Source organism: Camelus bactrianus, chromosome 17 (genome assembly GCF_048773025.1).
Source record: "Camelus bactrianus isolate YW-2024 breed Bactrian camel chromosome 17, ASM4877302v1, whole genome shotgun sequence".
In the NCBI taxonomy this organism is placed as follows: Eukaryota; Metazoa; Chordata; class Mammalia; order Artiodactyla; family Camelidae; genus Camelus; species Camelus bactrianus.
This window is the reverse complement of record NC_133555.1, coordinates 33,408,372-33,429,179: the sequence shown is the minus strand read 5'-3', so window position 1 is coordinate 33,429,179 and position 20,808 is coordinate 33,408,372. Positions and strand designations below refer to the sequence as shown.

At 59.3% G+C, this 20,808-nt stretch overlaps 1 protein-coding gene across 1 annotated transcript; it reads left to right on the top strand.

Annotated features, from left to right (window-relative positions):
- The first annotated feature begins 204 nt into the window (after nt 1–204).
- Nucleotides 205–19,909, top strand: GNAI2 (G protein subunit alpha i2). The gene is made up of 9 exons (XM_010969148.3): nt 205–473; nt 14,212–14,254; nt 14,517–14,658; nt 14,831–14,991; nt 16,811–16,939; nt 17,333–17,462; nt 17,546–17,699; nt 18,072–18,286; nt 18,916–19,909. Exons 1-8 carry the CDS (start codon nt 356–358, stop codon nt 18,260–18,262), a joined length of 1,068 nt encoding a protein of 355 aa, XP_010967450.3. The 5' UTR covers nt 205–355; the 3' UTR covers nt 18,263–18,286; nt 18,916–19,909.
- Nucleotides 19,910–20,808: the final 899 nt, after the last annotated feature.

Below are 20,808 nucleotides of genomic sequence, written 5' to 3'. Positions count from 1 at the left end.
TCCCCTAGAGCTATCCTTTGGCGTGGCTCCGCCTCCAGCCCCCGCCGAGCTTGGGCTGCGCCTAACTTCGCCTTTGCTCCGCCCTCAAGCCAATCACCGGCCCTAGATCTCCCTTGGCCCCGCCTCCGGGCCCGCCCCGGCCCAGTCCCGGGCCTGACTCGCTCCGGCCCCACCCCCGGCCCGCCCTGCCGTCGGTGCGCGGCCGCCTGGAAGGCACCGCCCGCAGACGCTCGGAACTGCCGACCTGAGAGCTACCCGTAGAGGGCCGGCGGCGGGAGCGGAGTGGGTCGGGCGGGGCCGAGCCGGGCCGGGGCCGTGTCGGGGCCGGGCAGCGGCCGGGCCGGCGGACGGCGGGATGGGCTGCACCGTGAGCGCCGAGGATAAGGCGGCGGCCGAGCGCTCCAAGATGATCGACAAGAACCTGCGGGAAGACGGCGAGAAGGCGGCGCGGGAGGTGAAGTTGCTGCTGTTGGGTGAGGCCGCGCCCTGCGCTCGGACCCCTCAATTCCCCTCCCAAATCCCCGACTTTGACCAGCAGACTAGGGCTTCGAACTCCCAGACTCGGCCTTGAATCCACAGGCCGCCCGACAAGGACATAGAAATAATGGATCAAAACTCTCGACTGGCCTAGACCTCTGATCCATAGCCCAGACTGTAGGTCAGATCCTCAACTCATCCCAGAACGCAAACCTCAAACGCAGCCACCAGTGCCCCAACGACTGCTGCTCAGAGCTCTGCTTGACGATCTACCCTTGCTGACCAACCTCACAGACCCTCAGAGCCCCTGCTTTGTCCTTCCATCTTTCCCTAGACTTTACCCAAACCCCCAGAATCCCACTCAGCCCCCACCCTCAGGCACCACCTGCTCCCTCACCTGCTCCCTCTCTTCCTATTGGGCATGAGTATCCCGGGGCCCCTATCAGGCCCCCACTCACTCCCTCCTTTCCTCTCTTTGCCTCATCCCTCTTTTGGACCCTATACCCTCCACCTGTGCACCTTGACCCCAAGGGACCTCTCGAGTGGGATGATTGCTTATGAGCTCTCTCTTCAGCAGGACCCACCAAACCTTTAGAGACCCCTGTTCCCTACATCTGGCCCAGCGGCTCCCTCTCTGCACACATCTCTCCTCAGACCCTCTGCTCCCCTGCTCTTAGGTCCTCTCCCACACACTGGCCTTCTCCAGATTCCCCCACCCACACTGCACCAGGTGGGCCAGGCTGGGAGGATGGGCACCAGCCCCCTAAGGGACTGGACTGAGGTGCCACTGGTCATGCTGGGGGAGGGGCCAGGCCTGAAGCTTTCCAGGGAGATTCCGCTGGCTGTCTGTTTCCCAGTTTCTAAGTCCTGTCTGGGCCAGTGAGGGGGTGTCTTGGAGTAGGAAGGAGTGTGGAGGAGTTTGGGTTGCGTCGCCTCCAAGGCCAGGGAAGATGGTGGCTGCTTGAGGGGTGGGGGGAAGTGGAAGTGGTGAGACAGCCGACATATTGCTGCCCCCGGCGGGCGGGCCAAGGAGATCTGCTGGCTTCCCGCACCCCTCTGGGCCCAAAGGACTGGGATGTGGCCTCCGGGAGTGGGTGGGCCTGTAGGGTCTTGAAGCCCTGTGAGGGGGGAGTGGTGGACCAGCTGGATAAGTAGTCGGCCTACTGGGGTGAGCATCTGAAGTGGACTTTTACAAAGGCTTTGGGTCTGGTAGTTGTCCCAGTGCAGCCTCCCACTAGGACCAGGTGTGGTGCCCAACGGCAGCCTGATTTAGGGGAGTTTCAGGGGTGGAGGGGGAAGCAGGCCCTTGTGGCAGCATTGAAGGCTGGACCATGTATGTGGGGGGGGTGTGGCCCCTCAGCACCAGAGCTGCTGTGGGGTCCCCAGGCTGTGAAAAGTGGGGCTTTTCACGTTGGGCTTATGGCTGAGGAGCAGCGTGTCTTCTGTCCTGGGCCCATCTGTTGAGTGTCCCTGGGGGCCTGGCCTCAGGGGCACAGCCCCGGAGGTTTCAAAATGGCATCCGCTCCGCTGCCGCCGCCGCTGCGGGGAGGAAGAGAAGGGGCGGGAAGGGGCGGCGGCCCAGCCTCCTGGGCTGTTTTGCGTTGGGCGCTTGCCTCTTCCTGTCTCTGCTGCGAGTGCGGCAGCGGCAGTGAGTGGGTGTCGACACGGTGGAATGCCCATTGCTGCTGCCCGCTGGACCCAGGGAGGGTGCTTCCAGTACCACTACCTCCCCGGGTCCAGCCGGGAGCCTCCAGCCAGCCCCTTCCCAGGCCAGTCTCAGTTACGGTGGCTGCTGAGATGTGGGGCTGGCCGGTAGGGCACAGGGCTCCTGCCTGGCCTGTTCTGTATCCTGACCACATCCCACCAATCTTGGTCCTTGGAGCCCTGCTCAGGTTCTGGGCATGGCAACCCCTCCCACACTGGGCTGGCAGCAGCCAGGGGTATAGGGTCCGGCTCAGCATTTTCTAGGCTGAGGAGTCCATCTCAGCATCCTCCCCCTCTGGCCCTTGCTTCTTCTGTGAAATGGGCTTCCTGGGTTTGGGCCAGAGGAGTGCTGTGCCCAGGATGGGGAGAATAGGGGCCTCATGGAGGTTCCTGTTGGGAGTGTGGGGTAGGGGCTAAGACCCTGCAGAGGATGCACTGTGAGGGCCTAGTAGACCAAACTCTGTCTGAAATTGAGGACCCAGTCTGCCAGGGCTGCCTGGGGAAGGATCCTGGCTGGCCATCCCTTCCCCATCCAGGTGATGATGGTGATGGGAGCCCAGCTGAGGCAGCTTCAGAGTGCTGGGTGCCCGTCCCACATAGCGGGAAAGACTCTGTCCAGGCAACGGGACTCAGGCTGGGCAATTGCCAGCCTTCCCTCCCAGCCAGAACCACGCCTGCTGCTCCACCCGCATACTGGCTCCTTCCTGTCCTGGGTAGCCCTGCCAGTGGGCGGGTACAGTCACTGTCACCGGGGCAGAGGCAGATGTGGTACATGCTGGTAAGAGGGTTTTTCCTGGCAGCTTGGTAGGGGGAGCAGAGTTGCTGATACCAGCCCTACTTCAAGGATACTCCCCTTCCCAGTTCAACTTGATTGACCAGCTATCCCCAGGTGGAATCTGGGGCCTCAGGCTGGGCACTTGGGGAAAGTAAGCCAGAGTGTGTGTTTAGGGGGTGTCCCTGAATTGGGATGAGCTGGGTGGGCAGCCTACAGAGTAAGGAGAGATAGTGTCCATCGTTGGCTCCAGGAAGGCTTTAGGGTATAAATACAGCAGTTCTCTTGCCCCTGGGACTTTGTATTTGTTTCCTTCACTTGATGTACTTTTCCTCTGTTTGACTCCTACTTGCTTTTCTTCTTCAAGAATCTGCTCAGGAACCACCTCCCAGGATCCTTCCTTGACAACCCCCCTTCCTTGAGGCTGGTAAAGCACCTCCTCTGGCTCCCTCTGAGCTTCCCCCATCAGAGCTTGGTATTTGCTGGCGTCAGGGCTGCTCTCCCTTGAGACGGGGCAGGGCCGTGTCCTCTTCATTTCTGAGCCTTCTATGCCAAGCGTGGAGCCTGGTACCTACTGAGTGATTCTTCTCTGTTGAATGAAAGAAGTGATCCTAATGTGAACTTGGTCTTGGGGATGGGTAGATGGAGGAGTAAGATGGAGGCCACTGAACCAGCACCTGCCGTATCATGAGCAGGTGGCAAGGGCCAATGACCAGGACTGGTGGAGGGAAAACTTCTTCAGGCTGTTTCCCCTGCTCTCATCAGGCTATGATGGCACCTCAGAGACGGCCCTTCTCCCACTCGGTGCAGATCTCTTGCTGACAAGTCTTCAGCCTGTCACAGGGCACGGCACCCAGCAGGGACTCCAACTGTTCATATGGGAGAGTGGCTTTGCATTCTTCCTTTCAGCTCAGGCTGTTTGTGGACTACTGCAGGCCTGCTATCTCCAGTAGACCCTATCTAGCTATTAGGGCAGGAGCTGCCCCACAGCCCTGGGGCTCAGACAGAGTAACAATGCTGCAGGAGTTCTTGGCCTGGCCATTGTGGAGATTGCACACACAAGGGCTCAACTAGGTTTAAAGAAAAAAGGGAGTTTTGTGCCCTTTTTCCTGACTGTGTCTCTTGCAAAGGGCCTGGCACACTGTAGGTGCCTGCTAAGTGTGTGTGGAAAGAATGAGAATTGAGCACAGCCATGAACAGGGGTAAGTAATTCTAGGGCTGCTGCTTGGGGCTTGGTGTAGCTGGAGTTAGTGGGAAGGGCTTGCCTGGGATCCTGGCTGGCTGGGTATGGGGTAGAGTCTAATGATGCCTGTGAATGGAGTGTGGGGCTTCCTGGAGAGGCGGTCCTCTGAGTGGCCTTGGAAAATGAGCAACATTTGCCAGGGTCTGGCACTGGGGACAGAGGGGACCAACTCAGCAAGGGCACTGAGGTAGGAGGGCCTGACCTAGGTTCCCAAGACTTTGTGTGGGTGTTTGCTGACCTGGGAGAGGAGGGCTCACCCTTCTCAGACCAGCTCTTGGGGTCACAAAGACCTGGGCTCAAATCCCAGCTTCCCTAGTGCATACGGCCTGAGAAATCCCGCAACAGGGGAAATCCTGGTAAACGATCTGCTCTCCACTTGTAACCTGGGATGTGGTACCAGCCTACAGCCACAGGTGTTGTGGGGATGGTATACCAAAGTGGCAAGGGACCCTCTGCTGACTCCTGCAGAGCTGAGAGTTTGGTGGGGAGGGGTCTTCCTGGCCTGGAGTCTGCCTGGCGGCAGTATAGAGACCCTGGGGAACACCTGCCCTTGTCCTTAGGCAGCTGCTCACGGCAAGTGGGAGACTGAGTTTTGTAGACATTTGATGCCAGCTTGAGTGCCACAGTCCTGGGGACCTTAGGCTCAACCTCTGGGGGCTGAGCTACCTTCCTGGGGGTCTAGGGTTGGGGGTGTGGCAGGGCCCTGGGTACCAAGTGGGCTGGTACCCAGGCGGGCCTCCAGTATTCCTATTCTCCCCAGAGCCTTCCCCATCCCGCCATCCGGCCATCCTGGCTGGAGCTCATTAGCACTTGAATAGGGGGCGGGGCAGCTTGAGTCTCTGAGTCTCTTCTTCCCACCCCTCCCCCAGGCTAGGCCTGGCTTTGTCTTCCAGAGCCAGTAGTACGGGGCTGGAGCTCCCACACTAGGGATTGAGTAGGGGTCTAAGCCATTTCTGACCCCCCTCTGCCAGCATCCTGTGGAGTCCCACTGAACTCAGCCCCCGCCCATAACTTATGTCGGTGCAGCCAGCATAAGTCCCACTTCTAGGATAGTAGTGAAACTGGGTCCTTCAAAGGATACCCATGAATCAGAGCGGTTTTGCAAAGGAACTGACACTGGAGCTCAGCTGAGGGCATCCCAGGAGGATTGGGGGTGGAGAACCCCAGACAGGGCAGAGCAGGTGGTAAGGAGAGGGAATCACTGCCACTGTGGCTGGAGGTGGAAGTCAAGCCAGCTGAAGAGCTCAGGCTTCCATGCCAAGCCCTGAGGCAGCGTTGAGCCACCCACTGTGCTTAAGTTGGAGCCTAGGCTGCCAGATGCGGACTGGCACGATTGGGCCTGAGTAGCCATTCAGGGTTGGCCCTGGGCTGGGCTGAGTTGCAGGGTCACTGGGTGGTATCCTTGCTACCCTAGGCTTGCAAATGTTGCCCAAAAAGTGACAGCAGATAGTTCTGGGGGTGGAGCCTGATGGGAGCCCGGTGAGGTCCCTGGGCTGCAGCACTTAGAGCAGCATGGCCCACAGGCAGGCACACTGGTCCTATACACCCTGCCCTTGGTCTCAGTCCCTGGCTGTGTCTCTCTCGGTCTCTGTCTCTAAAAGCCACCCATTCTTTTGGCAGGAACAGGATGGAGGAAGCTTTGTCCACATAAACTCTTAGCCTCTGAGGGACCAGGCCCTTGCCCACCCCCTACATCCCCAGCAGAGGATGAGACAGTCTGACCCGGAGCCTGAGTGCTACCTTTTGGCGGGATGGGGCAGATGGGGGCAGGGCCCAGGCCAGCTTCTGTCTCATCTTCCCAGTATCTCAGGGCAGGAGTCCCAACCTAAGCGTTCAGTGAGGGGAAGGGGTCAACAGGTTATGTATGGTCAAACCACAGCTTATGAGCCCTGCCTAAGAATGCCCCTGGGAGGGCAGAGGACTAGGCCCTTTGATGGTGGCCCTAGTACCTGATACTCTCAGGCAGTCCCTCCCTCAGCCACAGGTGCAGGGTGGGGCCCCCTCTACCCAGCCCCACCCAGCTTCCCTAGCCCGGAGCTCTTGTTCTTACTAAACCCCAACCCACTCCACCCTCACTCCAATGCTGATTCTGGGGCTCTGGTCATCTTGATGATTTGGGAAGAATAATAATCTCCCTGGAAAAACCACACATTCTTTAGGGCAGGCTGGCCTTCAGTGTTGGCCTTCTGAGTACACTTCCAAGGCTTGGCAGTTAAGTACCCAGCCAGTTTGAGCCAAAACCTAAAGGTGGGATCGTGTAAGGCTTGTTGAGAAGGTGTCCTCGTGGCTTGGAGAATTCCGGGTGCCACAGCTGCTACAGCCTCAGGTATCCAGGGGGGGTGTTGATGACAACACCTACTGTGCCCCGGGTGGGAGGAGGGGCCGTGAAGTCTGCATGGCAGGGCTGGGCCTCTCGGGGAAGTGGTGTCCACACCGGAGGAAAAGGAGGAAGCAGCTGAAGGAGGAGGAGCCCAAAAGAGGAAGAGGCCAGAGGGCCGCTTACACTCTGCACTGGGGTGGGGGGTGTGAGCCAGGTCAACAAGAGGTTTAAGAAGGTGGGCCCCACCTGTCCAGGCTCTTCTGCATCTCCCCGTGGGCCACCCTACTGGCAGTCACTGGGTTGGAGTCAGTCCAGACAGCTCTGTCCCTTGTCCTTCCCCAGCAACCACTGGACCCAGGATCTCAGAGAAGGTGGTGCCTCTGAGAAGGATTCCAGGCTCCTCCTTTGACCACAGGAAGTGGTGGCTGGAAGAGGGACGCCGGCATGGGGTGGAGGGGGGGCGGCTAGCAGGAAAGCAGAGGGCTGCTCCTATGTTCCCCAGCGGCCATTGCCCTCCAAAGCCGGAAGGCCGGCTGCAGGCCCAGATGAATGCCCGGAAATGGAGCAGCAGCCCCGGGATTAGCTCACTCTGGGTTTCCCCTGCCTGAGGGTAGACAGGGGGCCCTTGATCCAGCGTAAGGATTCCCCCCTGCGACTACCCACTGGGCCTGGGGGTGCCTTCATTGGGCCTCAGTTTCCTCTCTGTTGGTGACAGCAGCCACCTCTGTTTGAGCCCTGATTGTGTGAGGCTGGGACTGACATTACATCTGTTTCATTGATGCAGAAACTGAGGGTCAGGGACATTACATGACTTACCCAGTAAGTGGAGACAAAACCAAGCACACAACCCAGGTAGTGACTCTGAGCACTTGCCCCCAGCTCCTGTAGCCCTCCAGGAGTCTGTTCCCAACTGGCAAGAATTGGTCAGTCAGGATGATAGGCAGATGCTGTGGGTACGCATGTGTGTTCTGTATAAGCCTGGGTCCTGATGGGGAGCCTCAGTTCTTTTAGGGAATTGGAAGGGGGCCATCTACCCTGGAGGATGGGACTCAGGACCCTATGAGTCTTTCCTGCTCAAAGCCAGAAATCTGCTGTATGTCCATGGGGGACCTCATCCTAATGCAGCTGCCCCCGTTTTTGCTTCCCAAAGTCCCCGCTTCTGGCCCTGGCCCTGGCCCTTCACAGTAATACTTGGGTCATAGTGAGGCAGCTTAGCACTTCGCTTTCCCCCCCTGAAATTATGCTCTTGCCTCTCACAGCCCCCAGGCTTAGGAGGACTAAGGCCAGGCCTGAGCAAGGCTCAGAGGCTGTCAAAGTCCCGCGTGGGAGCCACTGAGCCTGGTCTGAAGACTGGGAGTTGTCCAGAGGAGAAGGGAAGAGTGTTCGGGCAGAAGGCCACCCTGAGAGCAAATGCTATGGTGGGCTTGTGTGTGGCACCGTGTAGCGACTGATGTGTCCATGGTGTGGGCTAGCCACAGCCTCATAGGTGGTGAGGCTGACCCTCATGCTTCTTAGCCTCCAAATCCAAGTTTTGTTGCCTTGCCCTCCTCCACAGAGGTTCCCAGGAGCTCTGCTTTGTGTTGTCAGGCTGGGCCCGAGGGTGCTGAGGAGCCTAAGAGGCGTAGGAGAGCTCGGGCAGAAGCAGCAGAAGCACCAAGGCCCCAGGGGACACAAAGCCAAGACCATGCATCCTCATGGCCAGTCAAGACCTTGGGTCCCAGAAGGCCCACTCCCCTACCTTCCTCACTGTGTGATCTCAGGCTGTCCTGTCCTCTCACTGTGCTCAGTGCTAGGACCTATGATGTCATGATTCTCAGCATGGTCCATGGCTTGTGGGCACGTAGACAAACTGCTGGTTTGGGCTGGAACTTGAAGCAGTTTAGGGTGGATGTGAGGACCCAAGGGAGGCTACTCAGGGCAGGCCTGGGGTTTGGCGCACTCCTTTGAGGGGTACGTGTCATAGATGGAGACACTGAGGCCCAGGCACTGGGCATCTCACCCAGGGTCTACCACAATGAATCAGGGAGAGAGAGGGGTGATTTAGATTCTTTGAAAACACAAAGCAATTCCTTAAATGAAGAAGCATCACGGAGAGGGGTGTGACCTGGGCCCTGTCCAGCATCACCTGGCTCCTGTAGAGGGTGAGACCTGTAGCCTGAGGGGCCAACTGTGAACTGGTCTCAGGGCTTCCTCTCCTTCAGGGTGGCCTATCTTACCCAGTGCCTCAGTTTCCCTCTGTACACTGGGCAGGGCCCCACTGAGGGAGATACAGCCTTGCCCTGGAAAGCCCGCTCTGTGTCTGGCAGGACCCGAGGCCTGTTTCCCTTGCACAGAGAGCTCTGACTTGGCCACAGCAGGCCAGGCCCTGGTTGTTCATGAACCCCTGGGAGCTGCTAGAGGCTGCCCAAGTGGCAGAGACTGGAGGGAGGAAAGTTCTGGGTTTGTTGGGGCACCTGGGGGAAGGCAAGGCCACACATGTGGGTGGGGGTGTTGCAAGGACCATCTGAGACCCATGTCCCTGTCCCTCACAGGGCCAGACCCCGGCTGAGCCTCCTTGAGGGGAGTGAGGGGCCAGAGAAGAGCACCTGGAGGAAGGAAGAGACGCCAGGGGCGGGGCTTGGAGGGCCTTTGTGTGGCGGGGCCCTCTCCCCCTCCCTCCCGTTCCCATTGTTCCCTTGTGTGCGGCGTCTCCGCTGGCGGAGGGCTTCCCAGGCTCGGGAAGGGGCCATGGGGGAGGCACCTCCCTCAGCTGCCCCTAGCTGAGGCTGCTTTTCAGAAACAAACGCTTTCCTGCGCGGCCCAACCCCCACCTCGTCCTCTGGGTCTCTGGCTGCCGGGCTCCCCCTGGTGGTGGCGGGGCGGGACCCTGAGGCTGCAGGGGAGGGGCCGGAGCCGTGGGGGCCCAGAACCACGGGCTGGGCTGGAGACGTGGCACCTTCCTGGGATGAGAGTGGGAGGTGGTGCCAGGGCTGCCTCTGGAGTGGGCTTCTCACCCCAGCCTGTGCGCCCCACCAGGGTAGGCCGGTGGCGGGGAGCAGGGGGCGGTGGTGGCAGTGGGGGGCGGGCCTGTGCTGAGGGTTTGAGCTGGGCTGCTGCCCAAGTCTACCCTGTGGTCTCAGCCACTACTGCTTCTGAGAATCTCTGCCCTCAGGCCTGCCACGTCAGCCGCTGCCCTCCCTAGCCCCACGTGTTCCAGGGGAGCCCACCAGCACCAGAGCCTCTCCAGGGAGGCCTGTTACCCAGCCTGCCCAGGCTTCTGGGTGCGGGGAGCCAGTGAGCAGTGTCTGCAGTGAGGCTGCCAGGGCGGGAGGGAGTACCCAGCTTTGTAGGAGTGCCGGCTTGTGTGGAAGGGAAGTGACGAACTCCGAGCAAAAAGCCAGCAAGGGAGTGAGTGGCTCTGACTCCTGTCCCAGGTTACACAAGTCCCGCCAGGGAACCACCACTGCTGAGTCAGCCTGTTAGCCACTGGTCATTGCCCTCCGATGTGTTTTGTCTGAAAGCCTCAGAAACTCGCCTTCAAAATGAGATGGCCACATCAGGCCCCTCTGCAGGCTGCGGTTGCAGTGACCTATGCAGCATGGTTACAGTGGGTTGCAGGAAATGAGAGGTTTGGGGAAATCTGTCATCTTCCGAAGGGTAGAAAAATAGTGATAACTTTGATCTAAATGCTCACTATGTGCCGGGCACCACTCCTCTCCTGGGATGATAATGAGGTGTCCTCTTCGTCTCACAGATGAGGTGCCAGAGGACGGGCAGGAAGGGTCTGCAGCTCTTGGAGATCTCAGGAGGGATGAGGGTGGGCACCAGGGCTGCGGCAGGTCTGGAGCGCCCTCTGAGAGAGGATCTGAAAGTGAGAGGTGGACTGGCTGGCCACTCAAGGCCTCATAGCCTCTGTGGAGGGGAAATGGAGGCCAGAGGGGACAGCGGTATGTCAGGGCCTCCCAGCAGGACAGAGGTTTGTCTGGGAGATAGAGGGTCCACGATAGACAGGCGACAGCCAGACCTGACACTGGGGCTTGGGATCAGCATCAAGCCATTGGACCAGTGGCCTATCTTTGCTGTAGAGGCCCTACTGGCCTTGTTCAGGCAGGTGGAGTTCTTTCTCCCTTCCCCCATCTGTTCCCTTCTCAGATGGGGCCCAGCGCTCCTGGAGTGGAAGCAGATGTTCTAACGCAGAGCAGCCGTTGTCGCCCAGAACATCACGGCAATTACTGCCCTCCCGCAGGGGGCCCAGCAGCTGCGCCCTAGGGCAAGGCTGCAGAGGTTTCTTCCTTCGTGGGAAGAGGTATGGCCCAGTGGGAACACTGAGGCCACCCAGGGAGCCTCTGTGGGTCCCTCTGGTCTCACTTAGCTGGAGAAGGAGTCCCTGATGGGCCCTCTCTGGGTAGGAGACTCCTGCCACCTTCTGTTGGCTGAGTTCCCCCAACCAGCAGCTTTGAGGCCATCCAGAGCCAGCTAGTGAAGCCCCTGCCCCTGAGAGGAAGGCACAGGGCTGGGTGGGGAGAACTGGGTGCCTAGGATCGGCAAGGTGCGAGCAAACCCCAAGCCAAATACTGGCCTATCTGCTGGGGGAGCACCATCAGGCCCCGATGGAAAAGGAGCCTGCTGCTCCACAGCTCCTGGGTCACCTAGGTTGTGGGCTGCCCAAGAACCAGGGTGTCCACCTGAGTGTCATGCTATGGTCCCACGCACCTCTCCCCCTGTCCCCTGTCTACCATAGCTGCTCCTGGGCCGGGCCTCTGTTCTGTCCTGGTGTCCCCCCAGCTTCCTGCTTGGCTGCCAGCACCACACCCTTGACCTACCACTTATCCTTCCCTCTTGAGTCATGGCTGCTGGAAAGACAAAGGGACCACCCTGAGTCCACGGTTTGTGTGACCTTGGTCTGTCCACCTGTCAAATGGGGGGGTCTCTGCAATGACCTCTGTAGGGGGCAGAAAATATCCTCTTGACTCTTAAAAGGGAGAGGAAGGGAGACTGAGGCTGGAAGGGGACAGGGAAGTGGACCCTTAGCTGCTGGGTAGGGGACAAGTGTCCCAGCTCCAGCCTGGCTTGCCCAGGTGCCATCTCCCTTAGTCTCTGCCGGACCTGTCGCTGCAAGGAAAATCAGATGCAAAGCAAGTTTGTGCTGTCGTCCCATCTCTGGGCAGGGTCATGGGGTGGCCCAACCACTGACCAAGAGGGCCAGACAGGGAGACTGGTGCGTCAGTGGACAGTGGTCCCAAAGTCACACAAGAGGGGGCAATCCTTACCATCACCTCAGGTCTCCTGTGCCCTGGATAGTGGCCTGCTCTGTCTCGGTTCACCTGACTCAGGATGGTATGATTGAGCTGACCCATCACTTCACATCCTTGGTCTCCTCTCCCCTCTGGGCCCCGAAGCCTGGCTGAGACTTGTGGCTCCTGGGTCTTCCTCTGCTTCAGGATGTGTTCCCTTCCCCCTGCTCTGTGAAGCAAGTGCCTAGGTGCATAGGACAGCCAGGCAGTTACCTGGCCCTTGTGGTTAGCCAGGCCAGTGCTGTTCTCCTTGCTCTGTGGATATTTTGGGCCCTGGGGGAAGGACCGCAGTGATCAGGCAGCACCTTCAGGCTTTCCTAGGCCCTCTCCCTGTGTGCGCACTCAGCAGGTGGGGATTGTCAGCGGAGGGTTCCTAGCTGCTCCCCTGCCATGCAGAGCCCAGTGAAGGGGGTTTGAGGGGCTGCTGCCGCTTGACCACAGCCCAAACCCAGGGAAATAACTGGGACTGGGGCCTCTAGTGCCCAGGGGCTGAGCCCATAGAGGGGCTCGCTGTGCCAGCCATCCATCTGTGCCACCCGCAATGCTCCACTCTCCTGGAAAGCAGGCTCGGGATAGTCAGAAGCCCAGTGATTCCAGGCAGCTGGTGGCATCTGTGAGGCAAGATCAGACCCTCCTCCTCAGGAGGGTGGTGGACATACCCTGGGCCAGAGCCGTGAAGGCCGTAGCTGTGCCCCATTTCTCCTGGTAAACTTGGATCTAGGGTAGGAAGTAGTGCAGATGCAGGAGGGCAGGGGTCTCGGCAGCGTCTGCTGCTGCAGAAACTCAGACCTGCGTCTGCCTGGGACAGCAGGGAGTGAACCTGGTGGCAAGGGCTGTGTAGCCCAGCTGCAGTACAGGGCACAGGGACAGCGCTGGGGAAACTGTGAAGAGGTCTCCCACAGAGAGGCTAGAACCATGTGACAGCAGCCTCTCTGTTTCCTCATTTGTGAAATGGGGGTGAGACTAGGACTGATTCCTGGGGACTTGCTGTGAGACTGGCTTCTGTAGTGGACATGATGGGCTTAGAAAAACATCTGACAGTTAAGGCACTATTCATGGCTTGGCCGTGGTCATCACTGCTGCTCATGGTAGTTTGTGTGTTTGCCCTTCAAGCTCTGAGGTTGTCTTGACCAGCCCTGAGGGATGTGGGGGCCAAAGTCCCCAAGTCTGACTTCTCCACAGACCCCACCACCCACCCAGCTCAGAGGGACAGACCTGCCACAGTGATCAGGAGGGTTGGGACCCATGTAAATGGGACAAGGCACAGATATACCCAGCGCAGAACTACATGGGCAAAGACCCAGAGTTGCTGAGAGGCAGTGCCTGGCAGGTACCGGTGTGACTGGCAGTGATGGGGCAGAGCAGAGGGAAGAGCCCGGGTGAAGGCCGGGAGGGAAAGCTGGGCCCAGCCAAGGTGCGCTCTACCTGGAGCTCAGGACAGGGAGCAGTGAAGGGAAGGGGTGAGGGCCTGCCCAGGTTTCTAGGCTGCCCTCCTCGAGATCTGATGGTATGTCTGGGATGGGGCCGGGGAATCTGCTTTTTAAAAAAATCACCCTTCTTGAGCATCGTCCAACAGTGTCTGAGCCGCACTTTGGGAAGGGCTGAGCAGGCCAGACATCGTCCTGCATGTCTCCCTGCCCTTCTGAATCCTGGCTATGGGATCTGAGGCCAAGACTTTACTTTTCTGAGCCTCAGCGCCCTTGTCTGTAAAATGGGAAAAATAGTACCTGTGTGTGAGGTTGCTATGAGAGTCACGAGAGAGAGGGCCAGCAAATGCCTCAGTGCTGACCAAAGGGAAATACAGGGTGGGGCTCTGCCAGGCCAGGGAAGCATCTTGAGTCACTACACGGGGACGTGCGTGCACGTGCACATGTGTGTGTGTGTGCGTGCATGCGTGCATGCGTGCATGTGTGTGTGAGAGAGACTGTGTGCCTCCCAGGTCCTGGGCCCAGCAAGCAGGGGGCTGGGCCTTGGGCCATGTCTGGGAGGCAGAAGAATGCTGCCACACCCCTATGCAGGGCTTCTTTCTGCCAGCAGTGCCCAGGTGCCATGTTGGGGAGCACCAGGCGCAGAGTGGCGAGCCTGCATATGTGAGAATGACAGGGTGACTCCTAAGGGGCTGGCCTCTAGTCTCCAGCCAGACTCAGCCAGAGCAGTGAGAGCCACGGTGGGCAGTGGACTTTGTGGGAAGCACAGGCCTGGAGTGTGTCCACCATGGGGTGCAGGTGGTCTAGGTTGTCTTGACCCCTGTGGCCCTGCCAGCAGCACCCCTGAGCACTCTGCTACCCACCTGTCTCCATCTCACTGTGCATTGATGGGGAGGGTGAGTTCTGCCTCTGGGGCCACACGACCGGGCCGCTAGTTGCTTGCCTGTGTGGCCCCACTGGGCCTGCTCCCTAACTGCCTGTGCCCTTTGTTCCAGGTGCTGGGGAGTCAGGGAAGAGCACCATTGTCAAGCAGATGAAGTAAGTGCTGTGTGTGGGAGGCAGCCTCCAAACTTTGATTTCCTCTCCTCTTCCTCTGAGCCTGTACTGCCCCTAGGTGTAGGCCCAGCCAGTGTTAGCAGGGCCCAGGACCTCCTCAGAGGCAGTCTTCCATCCTCAGGTCCCAGTGGTCCAGAGACAGCTTCCTTCTTCTGAAGTAGGTCCCTGTAGGCCCCAGCAGTCCCAGCGGCCATATGAGGTCCACGTGCCCTATAGATCCTAACCCCTGCCCCCTGGCTGCCAGGATCATCCATGAAGACGGCTATTCAGAGGAGGAATGCCGGCAGTACCGGGCAGTTGTCTACAGCAACACCATCCAGTCCATCATGGCCATCGTCAAAGCCATGGGCAATCTACAGATTGACTTTGCTGACTCTTCCCGAGCGGTATGTGGACTCCCCTACCCTGCCTGCCTTCCATAAAGCTTCAGGGCAAGTCTTGTCCTGGGGAAGCTGAGAACACTCCAGCCTGGTTGCCATGCTGGAGGCCACCCTGCCTCTGACAGGTGAGGTGGGGGTGTGCTCCTGTGACTTGCTGACCGCTCACCACTGTGCCTAGGATGACGCCAGGCAGCTGTTTGCACTGTCTTGCACGGCTGAGGAGCAGGGCGTGCTCCCTGAGGACCTGTCCGGTGTCATCCGGAGGCTCTGGGCTGACCATGGTGTGCAGGCCTGCTTTGGCCGCTCGCGGGAGTACCAGCTCAATGACTCTGCTGCCTAGTGAGTAGTCCAAGGGGCCGGGCTGGGGGTGGGGTGGGGGAGACCTGGCCCACAGCTTGGGCCAGAGGTGCTGAGCACCCTCAGAAGGATACTGCCCGTCTCCATTCATGAAGCTGCTGACTGTCAACCGAGGCCTTGGTGATTTGGGGTTTGGCCTGGTGCGAGGCACTGAGCACCCCACGGGGAATAGGGCAGACAGGCTGGTGGCCAGTGCTGATAGCTGCAGGGCTGTGAGGGGACATCCATAGGCTCTAGATGGTGCCACCCAGATAGGCTGCTGGCCCTGCACTCTCACTTCCCCTCTCCTACCTCCGCTTCAGCCAGTCCCTCTGTCTGGAACACCTTTCCCACTTCCACTTCCCATCCGATCCTGAGCCCACTCAGAGGCTGAACCTCAGCAGGGGTGGGTGGGAGGCGGATCTTGCCTGGCCATGATTCCTAAGTCCGGCCCCAGTCACCTGGACAGCCTCCCCTGCTCCTTACAGTGGCCTTAATGCACTTGTGAGTGCACAGCCCCCACAGGAGCTGTGGAATTACCGCCAATACCGTGGGAGCCTCCAGGCCTCTGTGCTGCCCCTCCCAGAGGTCACAGGCTCAGTGCCAACAGAGTTTGTGGGTCCTGGAGGCAGGGAGGGGTGGGTCCTATCAACCATTGCCCTTTCAGTGGCCTGGATCCTCAAGGAGGGAGGTTAGAGCCACCTTCCAGGCCACTTCCCACTCCTCCATCATCCCCATTCTTCATTCCCCAGACGTTAAGTACCTGCTGTGGCCAGCATTGTTCTAGGTGTGGAGATTCAGCAGTAAACATGGGCCTGGCCCTCCAAGGCAGGTTTATGCTGTGACAGGATCACCCAGGGGTGGGAAGCAGTAGGTTGGAGCACCCCAGGGAACAGGAATACTCCAGCCCCTCTTCACAGCAATCCTCCAAGGCAGCTGTGGGGCAGTGGGTCCCTGGGGTGAGTGCATCTGCTGGGGACAAGGGAGAAAATGATATGGAACTCACTGTGAGGCTTCTGGGCTGGAGGCTTTCAGGGGCGAGGTACAGTATGCAGGTCACAGCACATGCGTCATGGTCCCCCATAGCCCTTCCTGTTTTTCTGTTCTGTCCCTGCGTCTCTGAAGTCATTTCCCTCTGGCCTGGCTGCTGGTGGGAGCCAAGGGCTAGCCCCAGGAGCAAGACATCGGCATTGGGCAGCGGCTGGGAGGCCTAGACCCAACCCCCAGGGCCCAGCAAGGATACTGAGGCAGGCAGCAGAGCTGGTCTCAGGGCTTGGCAGGGGTGGCATTGATACTAATTAAGAGAGCTGGTAATGAGGAACCTCTGGGATCTCCGCCAAACAAGTGTTGATGCCCTCCCCCTAAGGAGCCCAGATTTTACTGGGCACTGGGCAAAGAGCCCACTGGGCCTGGCAGGCCCCAACCTGTCCAGCCCTGCATGGAGGGACATGGCAGGCTGCTCTGCCGCGGGTACCGTAATTGCGTCAATTAGCATCCTGAATCCCTCACTGAAAGACTAATCTGCCCCCTCCCAGCTCCCTTGCCTGCAGCTCCACCACCCTGGATCCTGACTGAAGCGGGCCTGGCTCACACCTGGGTACTGGAGCTTGGCTGGTCAGCTATAGAGCTGCCTGCCCCTCCTCCCAGACCTGTTCCCTAGGCAGGAGGCAGGGACATTAGTGCAAGTTTCTTCACCTGAGCAGTGAATGCAGTGCAGGCAGGGGTTAAAGAAGCCAGGGCTTTGTCTGAAAAATGAGGGGATGGAGGGGAAGGGGCCTCCTCAGCCAGCTGACCCCCACTGACCTCCCCCCACCCACTCCAGCTACCTGAATGACCTGGAGCGCATTGCACAAAGTGACTACATCCCCACGCAGCAGGATGTGCTGCGGACCCGTGTGAAGACCACGGGCATCGTGGAGACACACTTCACCTTCAAAGACCTACACTTCAAGTGAGCGGGCATGTGGGCAGGGGCTGCCAGCCTTGGGAGTAATGGGAAGGGATCCTCGCTCCAGGGCCTGCAGATGGCAGTGTTGGGAGAGAGTGGCTGGTCCAGGATTCCCGGCCCCACGCTAAAGTTTCTCAAGGCTGCGTGGTTGCCAGCAGCTCACGGCTGACCCTGCCCCGTGTGGCTGCAGCCTGCCCTGCTGACCAGGCTGACCCTGCTGGTCTAGATATGCCCCGGCCCAGAACCAGGGATGAGGTGGGCGAGCATGGATGATTCCATGAAGGCAGCTGCCCCCACTCTGAGCAGGCCTCTGTCCTCACTCGGCAAAACCTGTGAAATGGGGCGGGGACCTTCTCCCTGAACCCCTTCTCTGGAGCTAAGGCGCCATGTCCGCAGGATGTTTGATGTGGGTGGTCAGCGGTCCGAGCGGAAGAAGTGGATCCACTGCTTTGAGGGCGTCACAGCCATCATCTTCTGCGTAGCCTTGAGCGCCTATGACCTGGTGCTAGCTGAGGACGAGGAGATGGTGAGAGGCCCAGAGCCGTTGGGGTGGGGGGAGGGGGGCGGGGCTGGTGCTGACCTCGCAGTGCTGTCCTGTCCCGCCCCCAGAACCGCATGCACGAGAGCATGAAGCTGTTCGACAGTATCTGCAACAACAAGTGGTTCACGGACACGTCCATCATCCTCTTCCTCAACAAGAAGGACCTGTTCGAGGAGAAGATCACACACAGCCCCCTGACCATCTGCTTTCCTGAGTATACAGGTGTGGGATCTGAGCCTCTGGGGAGGAGCTGGTGGTGACCAGGTGGCCCACAGGTGCCCCCAGCTGGACAGAAGGGTAACTGTAGGATTCACACAGGGGCTGGCGCCTTACAGTCTTATTTATATACTTGTCCCTGCACACCCTGGGGCCCTTCCTAACACACTCAGGCATGTACCCATTAATGTCACTGGGCATCCTCCTTCACATAATCAGGTGCCCCTGTGTATACGCCCAGACATGCACGTGCACTCCCATAACTGTCACACACACGTGACACGTTTGTCCGTTCATGCACAGAACCCTGCTGTATGTGTGGGATGGGCCCACCAGCTGCACACGCAGCACGAGTCCTCACCATCATGTCTCCCACAGGGGCCAACAAGTACGACGAGGCAGCCAGCTACATCCAGAGTAAGTTTGAGGACCTGAACAAGCGCAAGGACACCAAGGAGATCTACACGCACTTTACGTGCGCCACCGACACCAAGAACGTGCAGTTCGTGTTCGACGCTGTCACCGACGTCATCATCAAGAACAACCTGAAGGACTGCGGCCTCTTCTGAGGGGCAGCGGGGCCTGGCAGGACGGTGAGCCTCAGGGGGCTGGGGAGGAGCAAAGGGAGCCGTTGACCCAGAGAAGGGATGGGGTGGGGGCTGAGGAGGTCCCAGTTGGGGGGGGGGGCCTGGGCAGCCGGTAGGAGACCAGAGGGCTAGGGCGGCACAGGGTGCTGAGGGCCACAGTGCAGGGCACTGAGGAGGCAGCACAGGTAGGCCCCAGGCTCATTCTGTTCAGCGGCCCAGAAGCGCCTGGCGGTGCCCTGGGGCAGAACTACAGGGCTCTCCCGACCTTCCTTGGAGAAAACTCAACTTCCTCACCAGCAGGCCACTGGCCTAGCTTGAAGTCGGTTGATGATCGAGGGGCCCAGCTGCCCTCCACTCAGTATGACCAGCTCTGCACTCTCAGCCCTGCCCTGTTTCCCTCGGACCTATGTGAGGGTCCTAAGCTGGGGCGGGCCCCACCGGCCCTGGGGGAGGAGGGGACTCTGTGGTGCTACAGACTCCCCTCCCCCATGTAGCCCAGCAATGCACACTGGCTCCTGGGCAGCTACTGTGTCCCTGGTGGGGAAAAAGGAGAAAGGTCATTGTCTAGGGAGGTGGGAGGAGCAACACACACTGGCTACCTCCCGACCCATGCCCTGACTGTCCCCCACCTCCAGGGCCACCGCCGACTCTGCTCCCCCCAGCCCCTGAGGAAGATGGGGGCAAGAGGACCACGCTCCCCGCCTGTCCCCCTGGCCGCTTTTCCTCCTCTTTCCACTCTCTGTTCTTGGTTCCCCTGTCCCCTCCCTCAGGTCCAGAGACTGGGGGGAGGGGTTGCCACAGGCCTCTGTGTTTGAAGCCCGCCCTTGTCCCAGGTGCAGGGAAGGGCCATGGTACCCTCTCCTGGCATCTCTTCTGGTTTTAACCATCATCTTGTTCTGTGATGGGGGAGGGGAGCACATACTGAGTTTCCCAAGGCCTGTGTTTGGAGGGGCACCCAATTCTCCGGCCTGGGACCCCTAGCTTCACCCAACACCAGCCCCTGACCCAGCCCCAGTCCAGATGTTTACAGGGAGCCTCCTGCCCGACCCCCTACTCCAGGCCCACCCGCCCCCCTCAGCCACTCGGAGGCCCCAAAGGAAAAAGCACAAGAAGCGTGAAACGCCACCATTCCTGGAGACCACAGTCCACCTGCTAATTCTCATAGCTTTTTAAAAAAATGAAAGTCAAGAGAAAAAAAAAACTGCAAACCTAGAAAACTTTTTAGAGAAAAACTATTTAAAACTGTCCAATCCTGACCAGCGCCCACCCAACCCCTTTCCAGTGATTCTGTGCCTTGAGTGTGTCTGCGTGTTTACACCCATCCCTCTGCTGGTTGCCCCCTGTGTGGGCGGTGCCCTGCCCTCCACAGAATTGGGTTCCAAGGGCTGTTCCAGACAACTGCCAATGTCACTGAGGGCCTGCCCCTGTGGCCCTGGGCCCTGGCTCCATTAACCTAAATGTAGCTCCTTAGCGCTAACCTAGGAACCGCCGCTGCCTGCTGAGGGGCCCTGCCCCTCATGCCCTCGCCCCAGGCCCGGGACCTTCAGCGTTGAACACTTCCTTGCTTTTTTCACGTTTTATGGAATTGTTCACCTGGTTTGAAATAATAAAATGTAGAAAGAAAAAATACCGAGAACTGCTCCGCATTCTTCTCCCCCTCAGGGGCAGAGACCTAGTCTGAAATGGGCCAAGGTGTTGGGGATGTGGACCTGGACCCTCACTTCTGGCAGGGCCCTGGGTGCTTAGCTCTCCGGGTCATACTCAGGCTCAGGTCTTACCGCTTCAGCCTTCCCACTTGGACTAGTCATCTTACACGTTGGGCTCTGTCTCCCCCTCTCCCTCCAGCACCTCTGCAGTCTGGGTTTGGTTGCTGGAATGGTGGGTCCCATTTCTTAAGGTGCTGTTCTAGAGGATTCTTACACATTGGGAGCAGGTGGAGTGTCCAGTGCATCTAGTGCAGAAGAAAATGTGACTTCTCACCTCCCAGGCCCAGGGCCCAGAGATGGTGTGCGCTACTGAGGTAGGCTGCAGCCCTTTGCACACCCTCCTCCCCCCCCGCCCAGAACTGAGATCCCCTTGGGCTTGATTAAACAGAAACTTGAGGACAGTAGGGGTCTTGAGGCATGTCCAGAAAGGTCTCTGCCCCAGAGGTCCCTCTCCAAAGCTGAGGTGGGTAGGGACAGGCCGGTGGCTACTCTTCAGTGTGTCTGTCGCCATTGGTAGGGGCGGGCTGTGGCTGTGTTGGGATTAGGGCTCTCAGAATGCAGAGGCTTCCATGAAGCTATGTGAAGTGCTCATGCGTTGCTGGAGGAAGGAACGGCAGATAACCCGGGCCAGGGTGCCTGTGGGGTGGGCCCTGAGCGCCAGGCAAAGCGCTTGGACTCTGCCTTGGACAGTGGGGACTGCGGCCCGCTCACCCTGTGGGAAAGGCTGGGTGAAAGGCCCGCCTCTGCCAGCGTGGGGCTCGGAGGGGAGCGCTTCCGCCTTTGGCCGCCAGAGAGCGCCAAAGCCCGCGCCGGGCCGATCAC